At 30.7% G+C, this 19189-nt stretch overlaps 1 protein-coding gene and 1 long non-coding RNA gene across 2 annotated transcripts; both read left to right on the top strand.

Annotated features, from left to right (window-relative positions):
• Positions 1 to 2125: 2125 nt before the first annotated feature.
• Positions 2126 to 2705, top strand: LOC111708871 (uncharacterized). The gene is made up of 2 exons (XR_002766745.1): positions 2126 to 2238; positions 2620 to 2705. It is a non-coding gene; the product is annotated as an uncharacterized LOC111708871 (long non-coding RNA).
• Positions 2706 to 6114: 3409 nt separating this feature from the next.
• On the top strand, positions 6115 to 19061 carry LOC111708870 (P3 protein). The gene is made up of 12 exons (XM_023482374.1): positions 6115 to 6200; positions 6239 to 6299; positions 6404 to 6464; positions 8057 to 8170; positions 8685 to 8688; positions 9599 to 9622; positions 10928 to 11035; positions 12292 to 12401; positions 13548 to 13584; positions 14229 to 14429; positions 16205 to 16305; positions 18751 to 19061. The coding sequence occupies exons 1-12, from the start codon at positions 6130 to 6132 to the stop codon at positions 18882 to 18884; spliced, it is 1026 nt and encodes a 341-aa protein (XP_023338142.1). The 5' UTR covers positions 6115 to 6129; the 3' UTR covers positions 18885 to 19061.
• The last annotated feature ends 128 nt before the right edge of the window (positions 19062 to 19189 follow it).

Genomic DNA, 19189 nt, shown 5'->3' with positions numbered 1-19189 from the left:
TAGTGAACAACATACTGTTTGATAGATACCGCTAACATGTTTTTTAACTTAAACTGTATATACGTCATTTTCAGTTACCCTCCATATGTTCTTTTAAATCCAAATATTCATTTGTGTAAAGGATTTTGGTTGACGTAAATAACAAACTATTTAAAACGCAATTGATTGTGCTTTACAATATTTACTTTACTATAGTTGTTTAACAAGTTACATTTTACAAATAAACCATTTATTCTTTCTAGCCAACATATTTTTGCGAGGTGCAATTTAAACATTTTAAATAAATTTTTTAAATTTAATTCCACGCACGCTTACAAATTGACTAAAAAACTCTTATTAAGGAAGGAGGGAAATGATTTGCAGCTGTACTAATTTCCGATTTAGCCAAATCATGTTAAAAATTGGCATTAGCGCGAAATCATGCAAGCATTTTATTGATATTTATTCGATATTCATAGTAGGGGATATCCGGTTCGCTAAAGAAAACGTGGATGTCTTTCACAGTTCCTTTATGAATGATGCAATGGTTAGGCGTCAATTATAAATTTTAAACAGAAATCCCTCATTTTTGGGACACAGTTCAAAAACATTGAACACTAGCAGAAGTGCCAGGTGTTGCCGGTGGAATTTGAAAAAAATTTGTTTTAAAAAATTTTAGAATTTCTTCATGCCTATGTTACCCATACGGTCCAGCCGGTTGGCCAGCTATAGGGGGAACATATATGCGAATGTTGTGTTTTATTATATAGATAAACCTAGAAATTTCATTGATATATTCTAATCGTAAACGATCTGTTTCTGAAAAAATATATTTCACAAACGAAAAATCAACTCGTTTCTTTTTTCTTTTCACTGAAAGGGCGAAAAATAATAAAAATGTTTCTTACAATTAAGACACCCCTTTAAATATCGTCCATTAGGCAAATACAGCATCTAACTTATGTTGGATTAGGTTATTTGTTAGTCAGCTAGCACAGTTCAGATCAGGTTAGCTATTCAGCTAGCACAGTTAAGATTAAGTTACCTAACCAGCTAGTACTGTTCTTAATAGGGTTAGCTATTCAGATAGTACAGGTCAGATTAGGTTAGTTAGTCAGATAGCACAGGTCAGATTAGGTTAGTTAGTCAGATAGCACTTTTCAGATTAGGTTAGTTAGTCAGATAGCACAGTTCAGATTAGGTTAGTTAGTCAGATAGCACAGTTCAGATTAGGTTAGTTAGTCAGATAACACAGGTCAGATTAGGTTAGTTATTCAGATAGCACAGGTCAGATTAGGTTAGCTAGTCAGATAGCACAGTTCAGATTAGGTTAGCCAGTCAGATAGCACAGTTCAAATTAGGTTAGTTAGTCAGATAGCACAGTTCAGATTAGGTTAGTAAGTCAGATAGCACTTTTCAGATTAGGTTAGTTAGTCAGATAGCACAGGTCAGATTAGGTTAGTTAGTCAGATAGCACAGATCAGATTAGGTTAATTAGTCAGATAGCAAAGTTCAGAAAAGGTTAGTTAGTCAGATAGCACAGTTCAGATTAGGTTAGTTATTCAGATAGCACAGGTCAGATTAGGTTAGTTATTCAGATAGCACAGGTCAGATTAGGTTAGTAAGTCAGATAGCACTTTTCAGATTAGGTTAGCTAGTCAGATAGCACAGGTCAGATTAGGTTAATTAGTCAGATAGCACAGTTCAGAAAAGGTTAGTTAGTCAGATAGCACAGTTCAGATTAGGTTAGTTATTCAGATATCACAGGTCAGATTAGGTTAGTTATTCAGATAGCACAGGTCAGATTAGGTTAGTAAGTCAGATAGCACTTTTCAGATTAGGTTAGCTAGTCATCTAGTACTGTTCATATCTTGTTAGCTAGTCAGATAATACTATTCATATCAAATTAGCTAGTCGGCTACTACAATTCATATAAGGTTAGCTAGTCAAATAGTATTATTCATCGCAGGTTAGCTAGTCAGCAAGTAAAATCCTATCAGGTAACTAGTCAACTAGTGCTGTTCAAAACAAGTTAAGAAGTCAGCTAGTACTGTTCAGAACAAGTTAGGAAGTCAGCTAGTATTGTTTAAAAAACTTAGATGTAAATAGTTCCATTGTATAAAGTCGTTGAGTTGAGATTTAAAGAGTTAAACATTTAATATTTCAGAAAATCTAAAGTTTAAAATTTGAAGTTTGTTATCAAATTTAAAAGGAGTGCAATGCAAACACTATTTAACGGAGCAAACCAGAACTATAAATGTATGTATAGTTTCATTTTTACTCTACACTCTACACTCTACACTCTACATTCTACATTCTACACTCTACACTCTACACTCTACACTCTACACTCTACACTCTACACTCTACACACTACACTCTACACTCTACACTCTACACTTGAATTCTACACACTACACTCTACACTCTACAGTCTACACTCTACACACTACACTCTATACTCTACACTCTACACTCTAAATTCTACACTCTACACTCTACACTCTACACTCTACACTCTACACTCTACACTCTACACTCTACACTCTACACTCTACACTCTACACTCTACACTTGAATTCTACAACTCTACGCTAGTGACGGATTAATCAAAGTCCGAAAAGATCAATAAAAGTTTAGGATGATGTTTGAGAAGTGCACTCTTCTCTGCTCTCTACTTATAATAGGCTCTAGAGCAGGGTTTGTTCTAGAGCTAGGGGAGGTGGAAAAGGTATTTGTTGCCTTTTGAAATTATGATTGCTTTATGAATATATTTAGCATAAGCTAAATAAGAGAAACACTTAAAAATTTAAATTTTAAATTAATATATTATCTTTGTTTTCTTGTACAGTAAAGTAATTTAAAAAATGCTTTTTGGGGATTAAAGCAATATTAATAAAAAGTCGTCTTTATTGTCTAGATAAAATCGCCGACAATCTTATTTGGATTAACGTCCAATTGATTAAAATATTAGACGTTTTATCGTTTTTCCCTTCATTTCTGAAACATTTCGAAACTTTTAAAACCCTGAATAAAAAGAAATTTTAATAGTTTAAAATCCTTATGATAATAAAAAGAACGTATTTTAAAATGTCTAGAATCTAGTTATTGCAAAGGAAATGTCTAGAATCTAGATATTGCAAATAAATTTCTAGAATCTGGATATTGCGAAGAAATGACAAGAATTTAGATATTGCAAAGAAATGTCTAGAATTAAATTATAAATATTTTAGAAGATAATTTTTCAAAAATAAACTAACTGAACCCCTGTCTTAAACTCTGATATTCCTAATTTTATATCTTTGCAACCTGTTGTCTTAATATTCAGTGCAAACCCAGAAATATGAAGTTGACTTAGACTCAAGTCCTGACTTTAGTCCAATGAACATGAGGCATATCATGTGTGGAGTGTTAAGATACCCATTTCACCTAACAAGTGATTGAAAAACTTAATGTTTAAGCTATTTGCTTTGTAACAACATAAATGTACTTTAGTCTTCCTATCCTACAGATTTCTGATTATAACTCTACTTCAAATTATGAGATCTGCTAGTTATTACAGGCAAAATTTAAAATATAAATCAGGCCACAAAGATATAGGATTTGGAAAATTAGAATTTTATCAGTTTCTATGGGAATAGAATATTTTTATTTTAATATTTAAACCTTTTCTTAAAATTTCCAGGAGAATCTGAGAACGAGGTTAGTGAAAGAATAAAATGTAATCTAAGGAATAACAACAAAAATCAGTTCATCAATTATATCCTTTTCTCAGGGAAAAGAATTGAGTTTTTGCCGCAAACTCTGATTTTCTAATTTCAATATCATTTCAACCCAATGTCGTAGACCTTTAATATTTCAAACTATGAATTCTGTTAGATCAAATAATGTAAGTTTGAAATATCAAAGGTTTACATCATAAGGTTGCACAAATATAAGTTTTACAAAATCTGAATGTGTGGCAATTCCTTTGACAAAGATTTTTGTAAAAAGAAAAAATCAGTTAATCAAATGTAACCGGAAAATTTTATATATTTTCTACAGAATGCTGGGAACTCTTGTATTGTAGATTTTGAGATCAATACTTGATCTCCATCTTTTGTTAATATGCAGATTATTTTAATCTTTATTGTATATCCTGAAGGGTAATCGTACCCAGTCAGGGGTTGAAGGAAGCTTTGATCAAGGGAGGAATAACTAAAATGAAGATATGAATATTCAACAAAAAAGTTCCCAGCTCTGGCCAAATTTTGTAAAGTCCAAGAGTCACATATTGCTGTTGATTCATCATGTATTTCCATGCTCGCTTGGAGAATTCAGAATTCAGAATTCATAGTTTAAAATATCTAAAGTCTGCGACATTAGAATCCAAAGATATACGGTTTAGAAAAGCAGAGTGGCAAAGACTCAATTCCTTTAATCAGTTTCATTATTAATTATACCATTTATATTGATATTTTATAAAGGGTTACACGCATAGGAGAAGGATGAATAAATTCGGTAAAATTAAAGATAAAGTAATATGTTTAACCAAACATGAAATCGTTATCTGTGTAAGACGGTTTTGAACATATTTCTTTGAGGTACGATTAGCTGTGTAGACAAGGTACTTTTAAAGGGAGTGACCGGCAACTTACTTGAACTAAAAATGTAGTATTGTTGAACATTTTTTAGGGAATCATTTGAGACATATAAAACGTTTTTCACAATGCATAATTACTGAGTTAGAACTCAAAGAGTCGACGTTCAAAATCATTAATTAATCAAAAATTATTAAATAACGACGACGAAAAATATAACAAAGATTCTATACAGTGAAACCCTTAATAACGAATACATCGGAAGAATTTATCAAATGTCGTCTTGACAATTTTTCAATGAGTTTTATACTATATTACGTAAATTTCAGTATTTGCGAAAATAAATAAATAGCCATGAATATGCGGGAACAGTTGTATAAAGAGTTCCATATAATCATTTAATTAAAAACTAAATATCTGCAACATTCCATTATCAGAAATTGAAGAATACGACATTTGATGAATTCTTTCGATGTATTCTTTATTAAGGGTTTCACTGTAGTAAAGTAAATATATGCTTAGGAACATATTTCTCAAAAAAATAAGTCAATAAATCAATGTTAGAATCAATTGATTCGTTTTCATCATTTTATTAAATTCCTTATTCTTTACGAATTTATTCGCAGATTTCTACAAATTCTTCAAATGTCGACTTTTTAATCAAAATTCCAGAAAATCTACAGAGAATGTTTGTGAACAATGAGACATTACAAAAACTAAAAACTGAAAAATATTTTTTAATTTCTATGAAAAGAGTTAATTTTTATGTTCTCAACATGTTTCTAAATACTTCGTTAGTTTACTGTCTAATTTGTGCTACATTTTTTGTCGTCGTTATTTATTATTTAATAATTTAAAAAAAGATTCTCAAAACGTACCCACCCTAATTGAAGATTTTTAACGTCGACTTTACGTTCAAACTTAGTAATTATACGTCGTGGAAACGTTTTATAGGTCTCAAATGATGACTAAAATAAATTTCCACAATACTACATATTCAGTTGAGCCACCATACATTACCGGTCACCCCTTTTAAATAAAAGAAATAAGATAGTCTGATTCTATCCTTTGAACTCATACTTTTGGTTTGCAAATAATCATCAACAGTAAAAATTATTTCCAAAAATACGACGACATTTTCAGTTTTCGTGTAAAATCAGTCTAATATAACTCAGCGGAAGGGAGAATGGAGGGAATAAATTCTAAGAACTCGATCTGTACCCCCTTAAATTAGTTTTCTTTCCATTTTTTCTCTTTTTTTCTTCCTCTTTTATTGAAATTAGTTATTTTAGGTTCTTCTAAATCTACAGATTGAGGAGAAGGAAAATTCAGTTCTCATTCTTTATAATGAAACCGTATCCTTTACTCAACTAGAGATCAGGTTTCCTTCTTTATAATGTATCCTTTACTCAACTAGAGATCAGGTTTCCTTTTTTTATAATATATTCTTTTCTCAACTAGAGATCAGGTTTCCTTTTTTATAATATATCCTTTACTCAACTATGAGATCAGGTTTCCTTCTTTATAATGTATCCTTTACTCACCTAGAGATCAGGTTTCATTTTTTATAATGTATCCTTTACTCAACCAGAGATATGGTTTCCTCTTTTATAATTTATCCTTTACTCAACTAGAGATCAGGTTTCCTTCTTTCCTGAAGTATATAATCATTGTTTTAGTAAATCAATACCGAAGTACATAACTATTGAAGGACATACGCTTGGAATTAATCATCTACAGGAAAAACAATTCAAAAATCAAAATTGAAATTGAAATCTAAAAACCTTAAAATAATTACTAAAAAATTGTTTTATTTAAATTATTTTTGTTTAATTGTTTTACAGTTTGTTGATAAAGGGGAGATTATTCATACAGAAAAGATATATGTTGTAATAAACAATTCAGGTTAATATTTTATAATTCGTTATTAAGTAATCCGTCAAAGGGAATTGCCACAAACTCAAACTTTCCAATCTAATCTTTGGAACTAAATGTTGAAGACCTTAGATATTAATTCTGTTACATCAAATAATCTAAGTTTGAAATATCAAAGGTTTCCACCATTTTTAGCAAGGATTCATTTGCTTTGTGAAATTTTTTAGAGGTCGAACATTTTCGTATTTTATACCTGACAATATAAGTTTATCAATTTGGTATTGTTCAGTGTTGAACAATGTGATTATATTTATCCATTATATGTTTCAATTCATCCATTGATATGATATTGTTCAGGTGTGTTCATATTCATCCACATTTATGATATTGTTCTGTGTTGAGCAATGTAATTATATTTATCCATTATATGTTTCTATTCATCCATTGATATGATATTGTTCAGGTGTGTTTATATTCATCCACATTTATGATATTGTTCAGTATTGAGCAATGTGCTCATATTTATCCATTATATGTTACTATTCATCCATTGATATGATATTGTTCAGGTTTGTTCATATTCATCCACATTTATGATATTGTTCAGTGTTGAGTAATGTGCTCATATTTATCCAATACTATGATATTGTTCAGTGCTGAACAATGAATTAATAAAAATTCATCAATATGATATTATTCACTGTTGAACAATGTATCAATATAAGTTCATCAAATTTATATTTTTCACTGTTGAGCAATGTATTAATATAAGTTCATCAATATGATATTATTCACTGTTGAACAATGTACTAATATAAGTTCATCAATATGATGTTATTCACTGTTAAACAATGTATTAATATAATTTCATCAATATGATATTATTCACTGTTGAATAATGAATTAATATAAGTTTATTAATATGATGTTGTTCAGTGCTGAACAATGTATTAATATAAGTTTATTAATATGATGTTATTCACTGCTGAGCAATGTATTAATATAATTTCATTAATATGATGTTGTTCAGTGCTGAACAATGTACTAATATAAGTTCATCAATATGATGTTATTTACTGTTGAACAATCTATTAATATAAGTTCATCAATATGATGTTATTCACTGTTGAACAATGTACTAATATAAGTTCATCAATATGATGTTATTCACTGTTGAACAATGTATTAATATAAGTTCATCAATATGATGTCATTCACTGTTGAGTAATGTATTAATATAATTTCATCAATATGATATTATTCACTGTTGAACAATGTATTAATATAAGTTCATCAATATGATGTTATTCACTGTTGAGCAATGTATTAATATAATTTCATTAATATGATGTTAAGTTCAGTGCTGAACAATGTATTAACTCAAGTTCATCAATATGATGTCATTCACTGTTGAATAATGAATTAATACAAGTTCATCAATATGATGTTGTTCAGTGCTGAACAATAAATGTTCATATTTATTCGTCATTATGATATTGTTCAGTGTTAGAATATGTGTTCATATTCATCCAATAATTTTATAATGTTCAATGTTGAACAATGTGTAATGTTCAGTGTCGAACAATGTGTTCATATTCATCCAATAATATAATACTGTTCAGTGTTGAACAATGTGTTCACCCTGGTGATGACCCTGATGATTATCGTGAACACTGTGAACATGGGTGCACAGTTAGACCTGGAGATAATCAAGGAAGTGTTTAAGAAACCAATAGGTAAGTTTACCACGTCAAACTAAAGTAAATTGCATGAAAGATTGAAACCTCAAACGTATTCAATCATCACATCATCATATCAAGTAAAAAACAGAAATGTTTTAAATTCTTAAAATTTAACCGGCGGATAGATCTGCTTTCAGTTGCATTCCTACAACCTAAGAGAGCAGAGCTTCTACAGCCTAAGAGAGCAGAGCTCTGCTCTAAAAGCTTTCTGCACTATTTGTAGTGGACGCCGAGAAAGATGTCTACACATAGAATAGAGGGAAGGCCAAGCGGCCCTGAACCCAGTGCTCAATAAGTTAGCCTCCTTTCTTAACTACAGTACCTACGGCCAGGGTACTAAGTCAAGAAATCCTTATCCTCTTCTTCACTCTCCTCTACCTACCAACTAAACTTCTCACAAGCAGCACAGGGGGCTCAAAGACATTTCTCTGTTAGATCCTACAACCAAATTATTTCTGAGTGGGTCACTTGATTATCCTTCGTTGGAATAGAAACACTCCTTTTATAGGAAAGTAAAAATGTGCAGTTAAAAGTGGGAAATCTATTGCTCCCTTGCTGCAAATAAAAACTAACTTGAAGTGTAAGGAATGTTGACCTAGCGCATGCAAGTACAGAATGTGCAGAGCTGAGACTGCAATAACAATTTAGCAATTATTTGATGAAAGGGTGATTGTACACTGCAGTCATATGATGGCGCTATAAGACAGCGACTTGTAAACATGCTTTCAAAAGCAGCGCCATAAATGGACGGGCAAAGGGAAGCATGAAAAATAGAACCTGCGGACGTGCAGATGGAGAAGGGAGAAAAAAGATGAACATTTAAAATTATTAACTATGCCTCTTGTAAACAAATATTTGCTTATCTCACACTTGTAAAAAAATATTTGCTTTTCTCACATTTGTACGTAAAAAAAAGCAGAGGAGTTACGAGGTCTCAAAATAATGTTGCATAACTTTGACCTTCTCCTTCTCTTGCTCTGTATCCTACATCATAGTTAGAGCTGGATTTTCATTCTTTTTTTAACTTTTGGCTTTTTGATCGAAAATCCTTTTCAATAAGATGAACATGATTGAATGGTTACAGTAACAGTCGAAATTAACCTTCTTACCAAGATACATGTGTTTATTACTACGTAAATCTAATTACAATGAAGTGCATATCCTGTCTGTATCCACATATTTTAATTAGTATTTTTATCTCTAATCAAAATCTGTGGAATATAGGGAAACGATTACGAATAATTTAACATTTGAAAAATTTGAAAAATAAAGTTTAACCAAAAGTATAAAATAGCAAATCCTAAAAATCTTCATTTAAAGGGTCAAAATGGGTTTCGAAGTAAAGGCTCACTGGCTTTAATCTATACCCAAAATTTACCATGATACCCCCTTCAAAAACCATAATATTATTATGTCTGCTAGAGTTACAGACGATATGCTCTTCAGGTATTCTTAAACTTATACCTTTTCACAGATGATATGCTCTTCTGAAACCTTAATTATGATCAAACTGCGGAAGTTAAAACGTCGTTTCTCAGACTCAAGTTTATTTCTGTGAATGTTTCCATTGATTCTTACAAACAACAAATGTGCAAGTCACTTTAGCGGAGAAACCACAAACAGTTTAAAATTTAATCCAGACTTGATCAGGCAAAGCTTTTAGGGGACCGTTGGAAATTGGGCCTTGGTATCTTTGCATGGAGGGTCACTAATTACCCACAATTAAAACATTTAACTGATCGAATATTTTAAGGTTTAGATTTCTAAAAGGTTTTAATTGGTCCATAGAGAAAACAAACACTTTTTCTCACAGTTAAAAAGTGTTCTTTAGCGAATTCAATTTAGCTATTTAGAACAATTTTAGCATGCTTTTTGTGCAAGCATATATATATCCAAAGTTGAATTTTAGTTTGTTAATGACAATTCATCCACCCCACCTTTAAGTTCAACCCTCATCGTTCAACTGAGAAAATTTTCATTCTTTGTGGCTAACTCTGTATCAGTCCTAACATTTACAAACTTCTTTGATTTAAAGGGAGTGTTCGCGTAAAATGTATAGGCTTAATGCGATAAAAAAAGCGCTTTAGATCGCTTCTAAGCTTACTTCTATCTGTTGCGTCTATAAGGAGAAAACTGTTAAAAACGACTAATACCAAATAACTTAGCGCCCATACAAATTGAGAAAATTGCAACATACGACTTAGACCGTAAAAAAATCAATTTAATTTCAAACAAATCATTCAGATATTAAAACATATAGTCATCGATTATCTTTCGCCACATTTGTATATAGTTTATATTTTATAATATTTTTTAATTAATTTTTTTTGAATTTGATTATTTATCTTGCGGCTTGTGCAACTATTTAAGAATGCTGCGGACCACATTTTTCGAAATCAGTTAAAACGTTCTCTAAAAAATTAAATATTATAAAATATAAACTATATACAAATGTGGCGAAATATAATCGATGACTATAGGTTGCACTGTCTGAATGATTTGTTAGAAATTAAATGGATTTTTACGGTCTAAGTCGTATGTTACAATTTTCTGAATTTGTATGAGCGCTAAGTTATTCGGTATGAGACGTCTTTAACAAGTTTTTCCTTATAGACGCAACAGATATAAGTAAGATTATTAGCGATCAAAAGCGCTTTTTTATCGCATTAAGCACCCCCATTCATTTTTCGCGAACACTCCCTTTTATTCAAAAGTATTCCACTTTTTATGGTGACCACTGTATTTGTCTAGGTTGGGTTTGTTTGTTCTTGGTTGTTCTCCAGGAGGAAACGGTTCCAACTTCTGGACTCTACTCCTAGACGGAGATATTAATCTTTCAATTACAATGACATTTATAAGGTAATATTATTCATTTTAAATAACCACCCTCATCCCGGCCCCCTTATACTTAATATTTTAGTTGTTCCTAAGAAAAATTCTTTCAGACTTAAAATAAAATATTTTAAAAGGTGCAATTGACGCACTTGAGTTAAAGGGAGTGACCGGCTATGTAAGGTAGTTGCACTGAGAATGCAGTGTTGTGGAAAACTTCTTTCGGATTCATTTGAGACATATTAAACTTTTGAAAGATCTGTAAATCCTGAGTTTGAGCGCAAATTCGACGTTCAAAACTCCTACTTTGGGGGTGGATACGTTTTCAGTTTTACAACTTTTAAAAGAAATACTCCAATTTTAAACATAAAACAACGTTTATGAATATTTTTAAAGATTTTTAAAGTCACAATAGAACATGCTCTGGAAAATATAGCATATTAGTGGTGTTAATCGATCTCTGCAACTCTCTTATATCTGGTTTGAGCTGTGATAATTTAAGATCATTGAATTTCTATATCCGAAAAGTAAAATGAAGTAGAAAAACAATCTACCCGGACAACAATTTGTAAATCCTTCTTAGGTCAGTTCTTGTAAAGACTGATTTTCTGTCAAAGTTTGACGAAAACCAGCATTAATCGTAATTTTAAGCAAGAAATATATATACCAGGAACCACCATGTCTCATGCGTCAAATCTGTGTACTGAAGTGGGAGGAGATCAAGACAAAGAATTCAGGGGCAACGCATCATTTTTGAGGGAAAAGGGCCCAAGAGGTGGAATAAGAATATATTGCTATTTCATTTTCCATATTAACAAGAAAGCCAAAAATTATATGTATTCGCTCTAACTTGATATACTAACTTGTTTTTTGTTGGACTGTTATATCACATCAGAGCTTTAGTCCTTTCCATTCAACTTCTGTGGGGGCGCTGGGTTTGTTTACATTCCTCCCACAGTGTACAGTACATAATATGCGTATATCTGAGTGGTGCGTTCCTGTATATAGTTCCTTGATTTCATGCAAAGATGGCAATGTATAATTTACAACGGTACCTTTGAAACCTTAATCTAATCCAACATTTGGAAGAAAACGTCATTTGTTTCTGTAATTTATCCATTGCTTCTTATAAGCAAGAAATGAGCAAGGTAACTTCGCATAGAAACCGCAAATGAAAAAGAAGAAAAACATGGATATATAATTCCTATATCAGACAAAGCTTTTTAGGGATTGCCATCTTTGCACGCAGGGTTACTTGACATTACGCTTACAATTCCTTTAAGTACCATTGCTGCTCTTGGTATGATGCCTCTGTGGATCTATCTGATGGGTCCGCTCCTAACTGACGGAGATCTTGTCATTCCTTTCGGTCAGCTCGTCTTCTCATTAATAGGTTAGATTAAAGAACCACGCGTCGACATCATTCCAAGTTAGAAAGTTAAATGTGCGATTAACAACAGTACCCTTCGTCATGTCTGAGAAAAAATATCCATAAAGTAATAAAACGAAGAGGTGAAGCTTAGCTCAGATGTACACACTCGACCTCCCTATTAATTTATTAATAGAGCGGTATGTTTACGTATCTAACACTGTACACTTGTATATAGAGTAATCGTATTTCTAAGGGGTGGTTTTATGTAGATATTTGAATATTAGTATTAATAATAAGATAGACACTTTATATGGATTTAAATAAAGATAGAAAATCTAAAAATTGGTCAATTCCATAAAATTCCCCTTAGAAATACGATTACTTTTTAAACAAGTGTACAGTGCACATGTATACAACCGACCACTCTATTAATTGATTAATAGGGAGGTTGGTTGTGTACATATGAGCTAAGCTTCACCTCTTCGTTTTATTACTCTATGGCAATATCCTACAGGGTGTCCCAAAAACATGGGAATTCAGTGACGAATTCGATATCGTCTTTGTTATGAGTTAGCATTGTAATACCTAATTTCAAAAACCATAATATTATTATGTCTGCTAGAGTTTATTTTATGAAAAGGGTAAAAGACTGTAAAGATGTGTCTGTAATGTCTCCGAAAGATGAACAGTGAAGACGGACAAGTTTACTCTGTTTGTATACTATAATTTTCTTGTTGTACTAAGTACAACTGTATGCAGTCAAAACATAAACAAACAAAATGTGAATATAGCAGACGAAACTCTTACAGATTACAGCTTTCTCAGTAGGTATCACTAAATCAAAGAATTATTTAAAAAGACGATATCGAATTCGTCACTGAATTCCCATGTTTATTGCAGAGACACCCTGTAGTTTTTATATCTAAAAATTAGTATTTTTGATTAAAGTGGAACATTTTTAGAATGATAATAAATATATTAAATAGATTATAACAAATTTATCTGAACTTTTAAGGGTTGAACGGTCTCTACATATAAAAAATTACTTTCCTTTGAAAAGAGTTGGTTTAACATGGACATAAATATACATAATTTTTATATTGGCGGGATTTAATGAAAAATTTTGCTTAACAAAAAAACAGATTTTTAAAAGAAATTAATTTTCAGGCCTTATTCTGCCTATTGCTGTTGGAATGTGGATCAGGTAAAAAAAACCCTATACACTGGTCGACGCTTATTTCAATACAATGAAGACGAATTTTCCTAATACTGATTAGATTCCTAACAAGCATTTTACAAGTGAACAAAGAGAAGATGTTAATTGACAACTTCCCTTTGTTTACATGTTTATATGTCTCTCTGTTTGAAATATTGGTAGAAATAAAAAAGGGAAAATAAATGTCGTCTTCATTGTATTGATATGTCCGACGACCACTGCAGTTAAAAGGATTCTCAAAAGTGTAAATAAAACAAAGTACCCGCTAAACCTTATCGCGACAGACATTTTTTTTATCTGGAATCACCGCAATCTTAGCAATGAGCAAAGAATAATAAATTAATGTTTATAATAAAGTGTAACACGTATCGTTTTAAATCGATTCTGGGATTGTAAAAACGTCAGTAGCGTCAGTTCTCATTTTCGTTATTTTTTGACAGTCAAGGTTATTTTTTTGGAGTTGAGTTAAAAATAACAATGCACGGTTGGGGAAACATTTTGTGGTCTTATTATAAAGACAACAATTTAGGGGAATTCGATTTTAAAATATTTGAAACATTTTATGCTTTTGAAGAGAACCTTAAAGTTAACAAACATTGAATGTTTATAGACTAATAAACGATAATCTTCAGATGGAAGTGGCCTAAAGCTGGTGTATTCATGGAGAAAATTATTGTTCCCTTCACACTCCTCACCGTCATCTTCATACTCACAGCTGGCGTCTACATCAACATCTTCATCTTCAAGATGATCACCTCCCTCATGGTCGCTGCGGGGTTCGTCGTCGCAATATCAGGATATATCATGGGAGCAGCACTAGCTTGGATATTTAGGTAGGTTTAGACTAGTCAATATCAGGATATATCATGGGAGCAGCATTAGCTTGGATATTTAGGTAGGTTTAGACTATTCAATATTAGGATATATCAGGAGAGCAGCACTAGCTGGGATCTTTAGGTAGGTTCAGACTAGCCAATATCAGAATGTTTCATGAGAGCAGCACTAGCTTGGATCTTTAGGTAGGTTTAGAATAGTCAATATCAGGATAAATCATGTGATCAGCACTAGCTTGGATCTTTAGGAAGAATTAGACTAGTCAATATCAGGATATATCATGGGAGCAGCACTAGCTTGGATATTTAGGTAGGTTTAGACTAGTCAATATCAGGATATATCATATGAGCAGCACTAGCTTGGATATTTAGGTAGGTTTAGACTAGTCAATATCAGAATATATCATGGGAGCAGCATTAGCTTGGATCTTTTGATAGGTTTAGACTGGTCAATATAAGGATATATCATGAGAGCAGCACTAGCTTAGATCTTTAGGTAGGTTTAGACTAGTCAATATCAGGATATATAATGGGAGCAGCACTAGCTTTGATATTTAGGTAGGTTTAGACTAGTCAATATCAGGATATATCATGAGAGCAGCACTATCTTGGATATTTAGGTAGGTTTAGACTATTCAATATTAGGATAAATCATGAGAGCAGCACTAGCTTGGATCTGTAGGTATCCCTAGACTATTCAATATTAGGATATATCATGAACGTAGCTTTAGCTTGGATATCTAAAGGGAGTGACCGGCAATGTATGGTAGTTTAATTGAGAGTATAGTAGCGTGGAGACATTTTTTTGAATCATTTGAAACCTATGAGACGTTTTCACGATCCATATTTGTTCAGCAAGAGCGCAGATTCAATCTTTAAATCCTCATAGGTTGTTAATTTTTGAGGGATGATTTTGAGAATCGGTTTTTAAAAAATTATTTAATAACGACGACGAAAAATGTAGTCAAAATCCTACAGTAAACTAATTAGTTGTTTAGGAACAGGTTGAGAAAATAAAAATTAACTCTTATCCTCAAAATAATTAATCTTATTCAATTATTGGTTTCTGTAATGTATCATTGTTCACAAACATTTTCTTCAGATTTCCTGGAATATTTATTGAAAAGAAATCTGCGAACAAATTCATGAAGGATAAGAAATTAAATATAATTATGAAAACAAAATAATTGATTCTAGCATTGATTTATTGAGAAAATTTCAATCGAGAAATATGTTCGATCCAAAACATCTAGCAAGTAAATTGTAGATTTTTTTAATATTTTTTGTAGTCCTTATTTAAAAATTTTAAAAAATTCGATTCTCAAAACATAACTACCCGAATGGATGATTTTGAACGTCAACTATGCGCTCAAAATTCAGTGATTATACATCATTAAAACGGTTAATATGTCTCAAATGAATTCTAAAAATTTCTCCCCAATACTGTATTCTCAATTCAACTACCAAACATTGGCGGTCACTCTCTTTAAGTAGGTTTTAGACTAGTCACTGTCAACCAAAGTTTGCAAAGTTTTAAACTGAATCTAAAACTATGTTGTTACAGTTTCAAATGTATAACAAAAAAGTAAAAGCTATGATAATGTGTATATAACCAGAAGGGGTGAGTGGGGTGAGTAATTTTCTTTTAAAAAAACTTTAATTTTCTAATCCTTATACCTTTGAAATCAGCGCTGACATTTAGAGTTTGAGGTGAGTGAAAAATTCCCTTTTCAGCAAATTATAAACTATCATAATTATTAAATGTAAATTTCTAGATTGCCCTTGAAGCAGATAACAGCTGTTTCTATCGAGACATCGTTTCAAAATGGCGGAATAGCATTTGTGCTGCTTAAAATGAGTTTTCCAGAACCATTAGGTCAGTTTATCATTTTCATTTTCTTTAAAGGTACTTTAAGTGTAAATTAAAGTGACCCTCCATGCAAAGATGACAATGCCCGATTTATAACGGTCCCTTGAAACCTTTATCTGATCAATATTGTGAAAAATACTTTAGTTTCTCTAGGTTTAAAAGTATTTTTTTTAAATAAGTCACATGTCTGATATAGACCGGTTCCCTTTAAACATAAGGCATCTCTGAAGTTCTATCGGATAATGAAACCAAATAACAGATTTTATCAATGTTTTTATTTCTTTACTTTTATCAATTAAAACCCCTTAAAGTCAACATTTTTGCATGTCGCTTTAGTTTACAATTATCGACTTCTATGATATATATACAGTGAAACCCTTAATAAAGAATACATCTAAAGAATTTATCAAATGTCGTATTCTTCACTTTCTGATAATGGAATGTTGAAGATATTTAGTTTTTTAATTAAATGATTATATGGAACTCTTTAAAACTGTTCCCGCATATTCATGGCTATTTATTTATTTTCGCAAATAATAAAATTTACGTAATATAGTATAAAACTCATTGAAAAATTGTCAAGACGACATTTGATAAATTCTTCCGATGTATTCGTTATTAAGGGTTTCACTGTATATAGTCTATAATCTCTGATTTTATTTCTAGTTTTAAATTCAATATAGATAATTTTTATTTTTATTCAATTTGCTCTTTTTTTAAAATTCAATTAAATCTCTTGTTTTTAATCAAATTTAATCTCTATTTTTTAATTCAATTAAGTGTTTTTTTTTAATTTAATTAATCTTACCTCCATTTTTTAATTCAATTTAATTTCTAATATTTGATTTATTTTAATCTATATATTTAATCAAACTTAATCTCTATTTTTAAATATAATTTAATCTCATATATAATAAAACTTAATCTCTATTTTTAAATATAATTCAATCTCTATATTTAATCTTCATTTTTAAATTAAATTTAATCTCTAACTTTTTATTCACTTAAATATATATTTTTTATTTAAATTAAATTTGCTTAAAAAGCATACAACAATTGTTTCCAAGTAAAAAAAATCTGCTGCAGTTATCATGCAACCGAAGTGCATTGCCTAATAAATTTTGCAGCTTTTCAAAACTACAGCTGGGTTTAATGAAAAAACAACATCATTGTGGGAAAAATAATCTTAAAAAGAGGGAAATGCTTTAAAACAGAATATTTTAACTCTATTTTTTCCTTTGCAAACTTATGGTTTAAAAACTTTGATGGTTTAAACTATTTAAGCCAAATAAAGTCAAAGTCTAAAATATTGAAGGTCTAGATACGCCCGCCATCAGATTAAAAATAAATATGTATTTAAAAAAAAAAAAAACTGTAGCAAGTGAAAGTTTACTAATGAAAAAGTGTTACATATAGTTTTAATAATCTTTTTGAAAGATCTGGGTCCTTCCCTAGTTAATACTGCTCCCAGTCTCTTGGGGATCTTTCTGTTTTGTTCTTAAAATAGTGGATCATATAGATTTTTCAAAAATAATTTTTTAATATTGGTTTTAACAATTTCTATTACAAAATTCTATAAACAATCAGATGATAGCAGCTGTTTTGCATTCTCTTTCTTCTTAACATCTCTATTTACTTGTTCTAGTTTTGTATAGCTGATTTTGAAAAAGAAATAAAAATCATCATAAAGTTAATCTTCTTAAGAAACTTAATTTCTCGTTTATTAATTAATAAAATTATTATGTTATCTACATATAGCAAATTAAATAGAAAGAAAGAGATTCTCCTCTGTATTGTGAAGCATATTAATAAAATGCATAAATACAGATAAATCTTTGAAATCATAACACTTCTGTCTTTCTGTATTGTGCTCGTAACCTTAACTTTAAAGATTCATATTCTACAAGATCATGAATTCTAAACATTTATCTCAGTTTAGCAATGAAAAATACTTCAATCCTTTACACTGTAAAGCCATCCAACCTTTAAAACTCAGACGTCTTGAAAACCTAGTAAAAACCAACTTTAATCTTGTCTTTGTAGAGATATCAGCGTAAAACAAAAATTTTAACTTAGTTAAATTTTCGTAGGTAATCTACGTGGCTAGTCTTGAATAGTTTGAGTTTATGAAGTATATAAGTATAAAAAAGGTTAAATACTTTTTATAGTTGGAGTTTTGAACTCTAAAACCAGAAATTGTTTAATTATAAAAACTGCACAAAAGTTTCCAAGTTTGACACACCATGATAAATAATAATGTAGAATTACTATTATGCCCAACTGAGGCTGCGTCATCTTTTCAAAAATAATTGAGAAAATATTATATTAAAAGCGTAACTGTTTCTTAGTTAAATTATTTTTTGAGAATGATGTTTTTAACAAGATAGATTCCCCCCCCCCCTAATTTTGAGTTTAATTTCTTATTAATAAAAATAATTGTTTGGTGTTAAGGCGAGCTGGCTTCTGTAGCTCCAATAGCTCAGCTCATGATCACAGGATTACCACTCTGGGCATTCTTTGCAGCTCTCAAGATTTATCAAAAATGGTTCAAGAAAAATACAAATTATGATGCAGTTACAAAGTAGAAAACTACAGATCTTTTTTGTTTTGCAATAATTTTCGTATATCCTGCTTATCTAAAAACTTATTTAAGCAAGTCAATTTTAAAGCCATCATCTTGACAAAGTAATGTAATTTTTGCCCAAATGGTCAACAATTCTTATTTTGTAATTTATTTGTGAATAAATATGTTTGGTAAAATATTCTGTTTCTTATAATTTAAAAAAATAATTTGTCTACCATATTTTCAAAATAAAGAGATTGTAAATAGATAATTCTAATGAAATAGATTTCAATTAACAAAAATAAAATTCCATTTTTTAGCATTTAT

Source organism: Eurytemora carolleeae, unplaced genomic scaffold (assembly GCF_000591075.1).
Source record: "Eurytemora carolleeae unplaced genomic scaffold, Eaff_2.0 scaffold915, whole genome shotgun sequence".
NCBI lineage: Eukaryota > Metazoa > Arthropoda > Copepoda > Calanoida > Temoridae > Eurytemora > Eurytemora carolleeae.
This window is presented reverse-complemented; position numbering and strand designations above follow the sequence as displayed.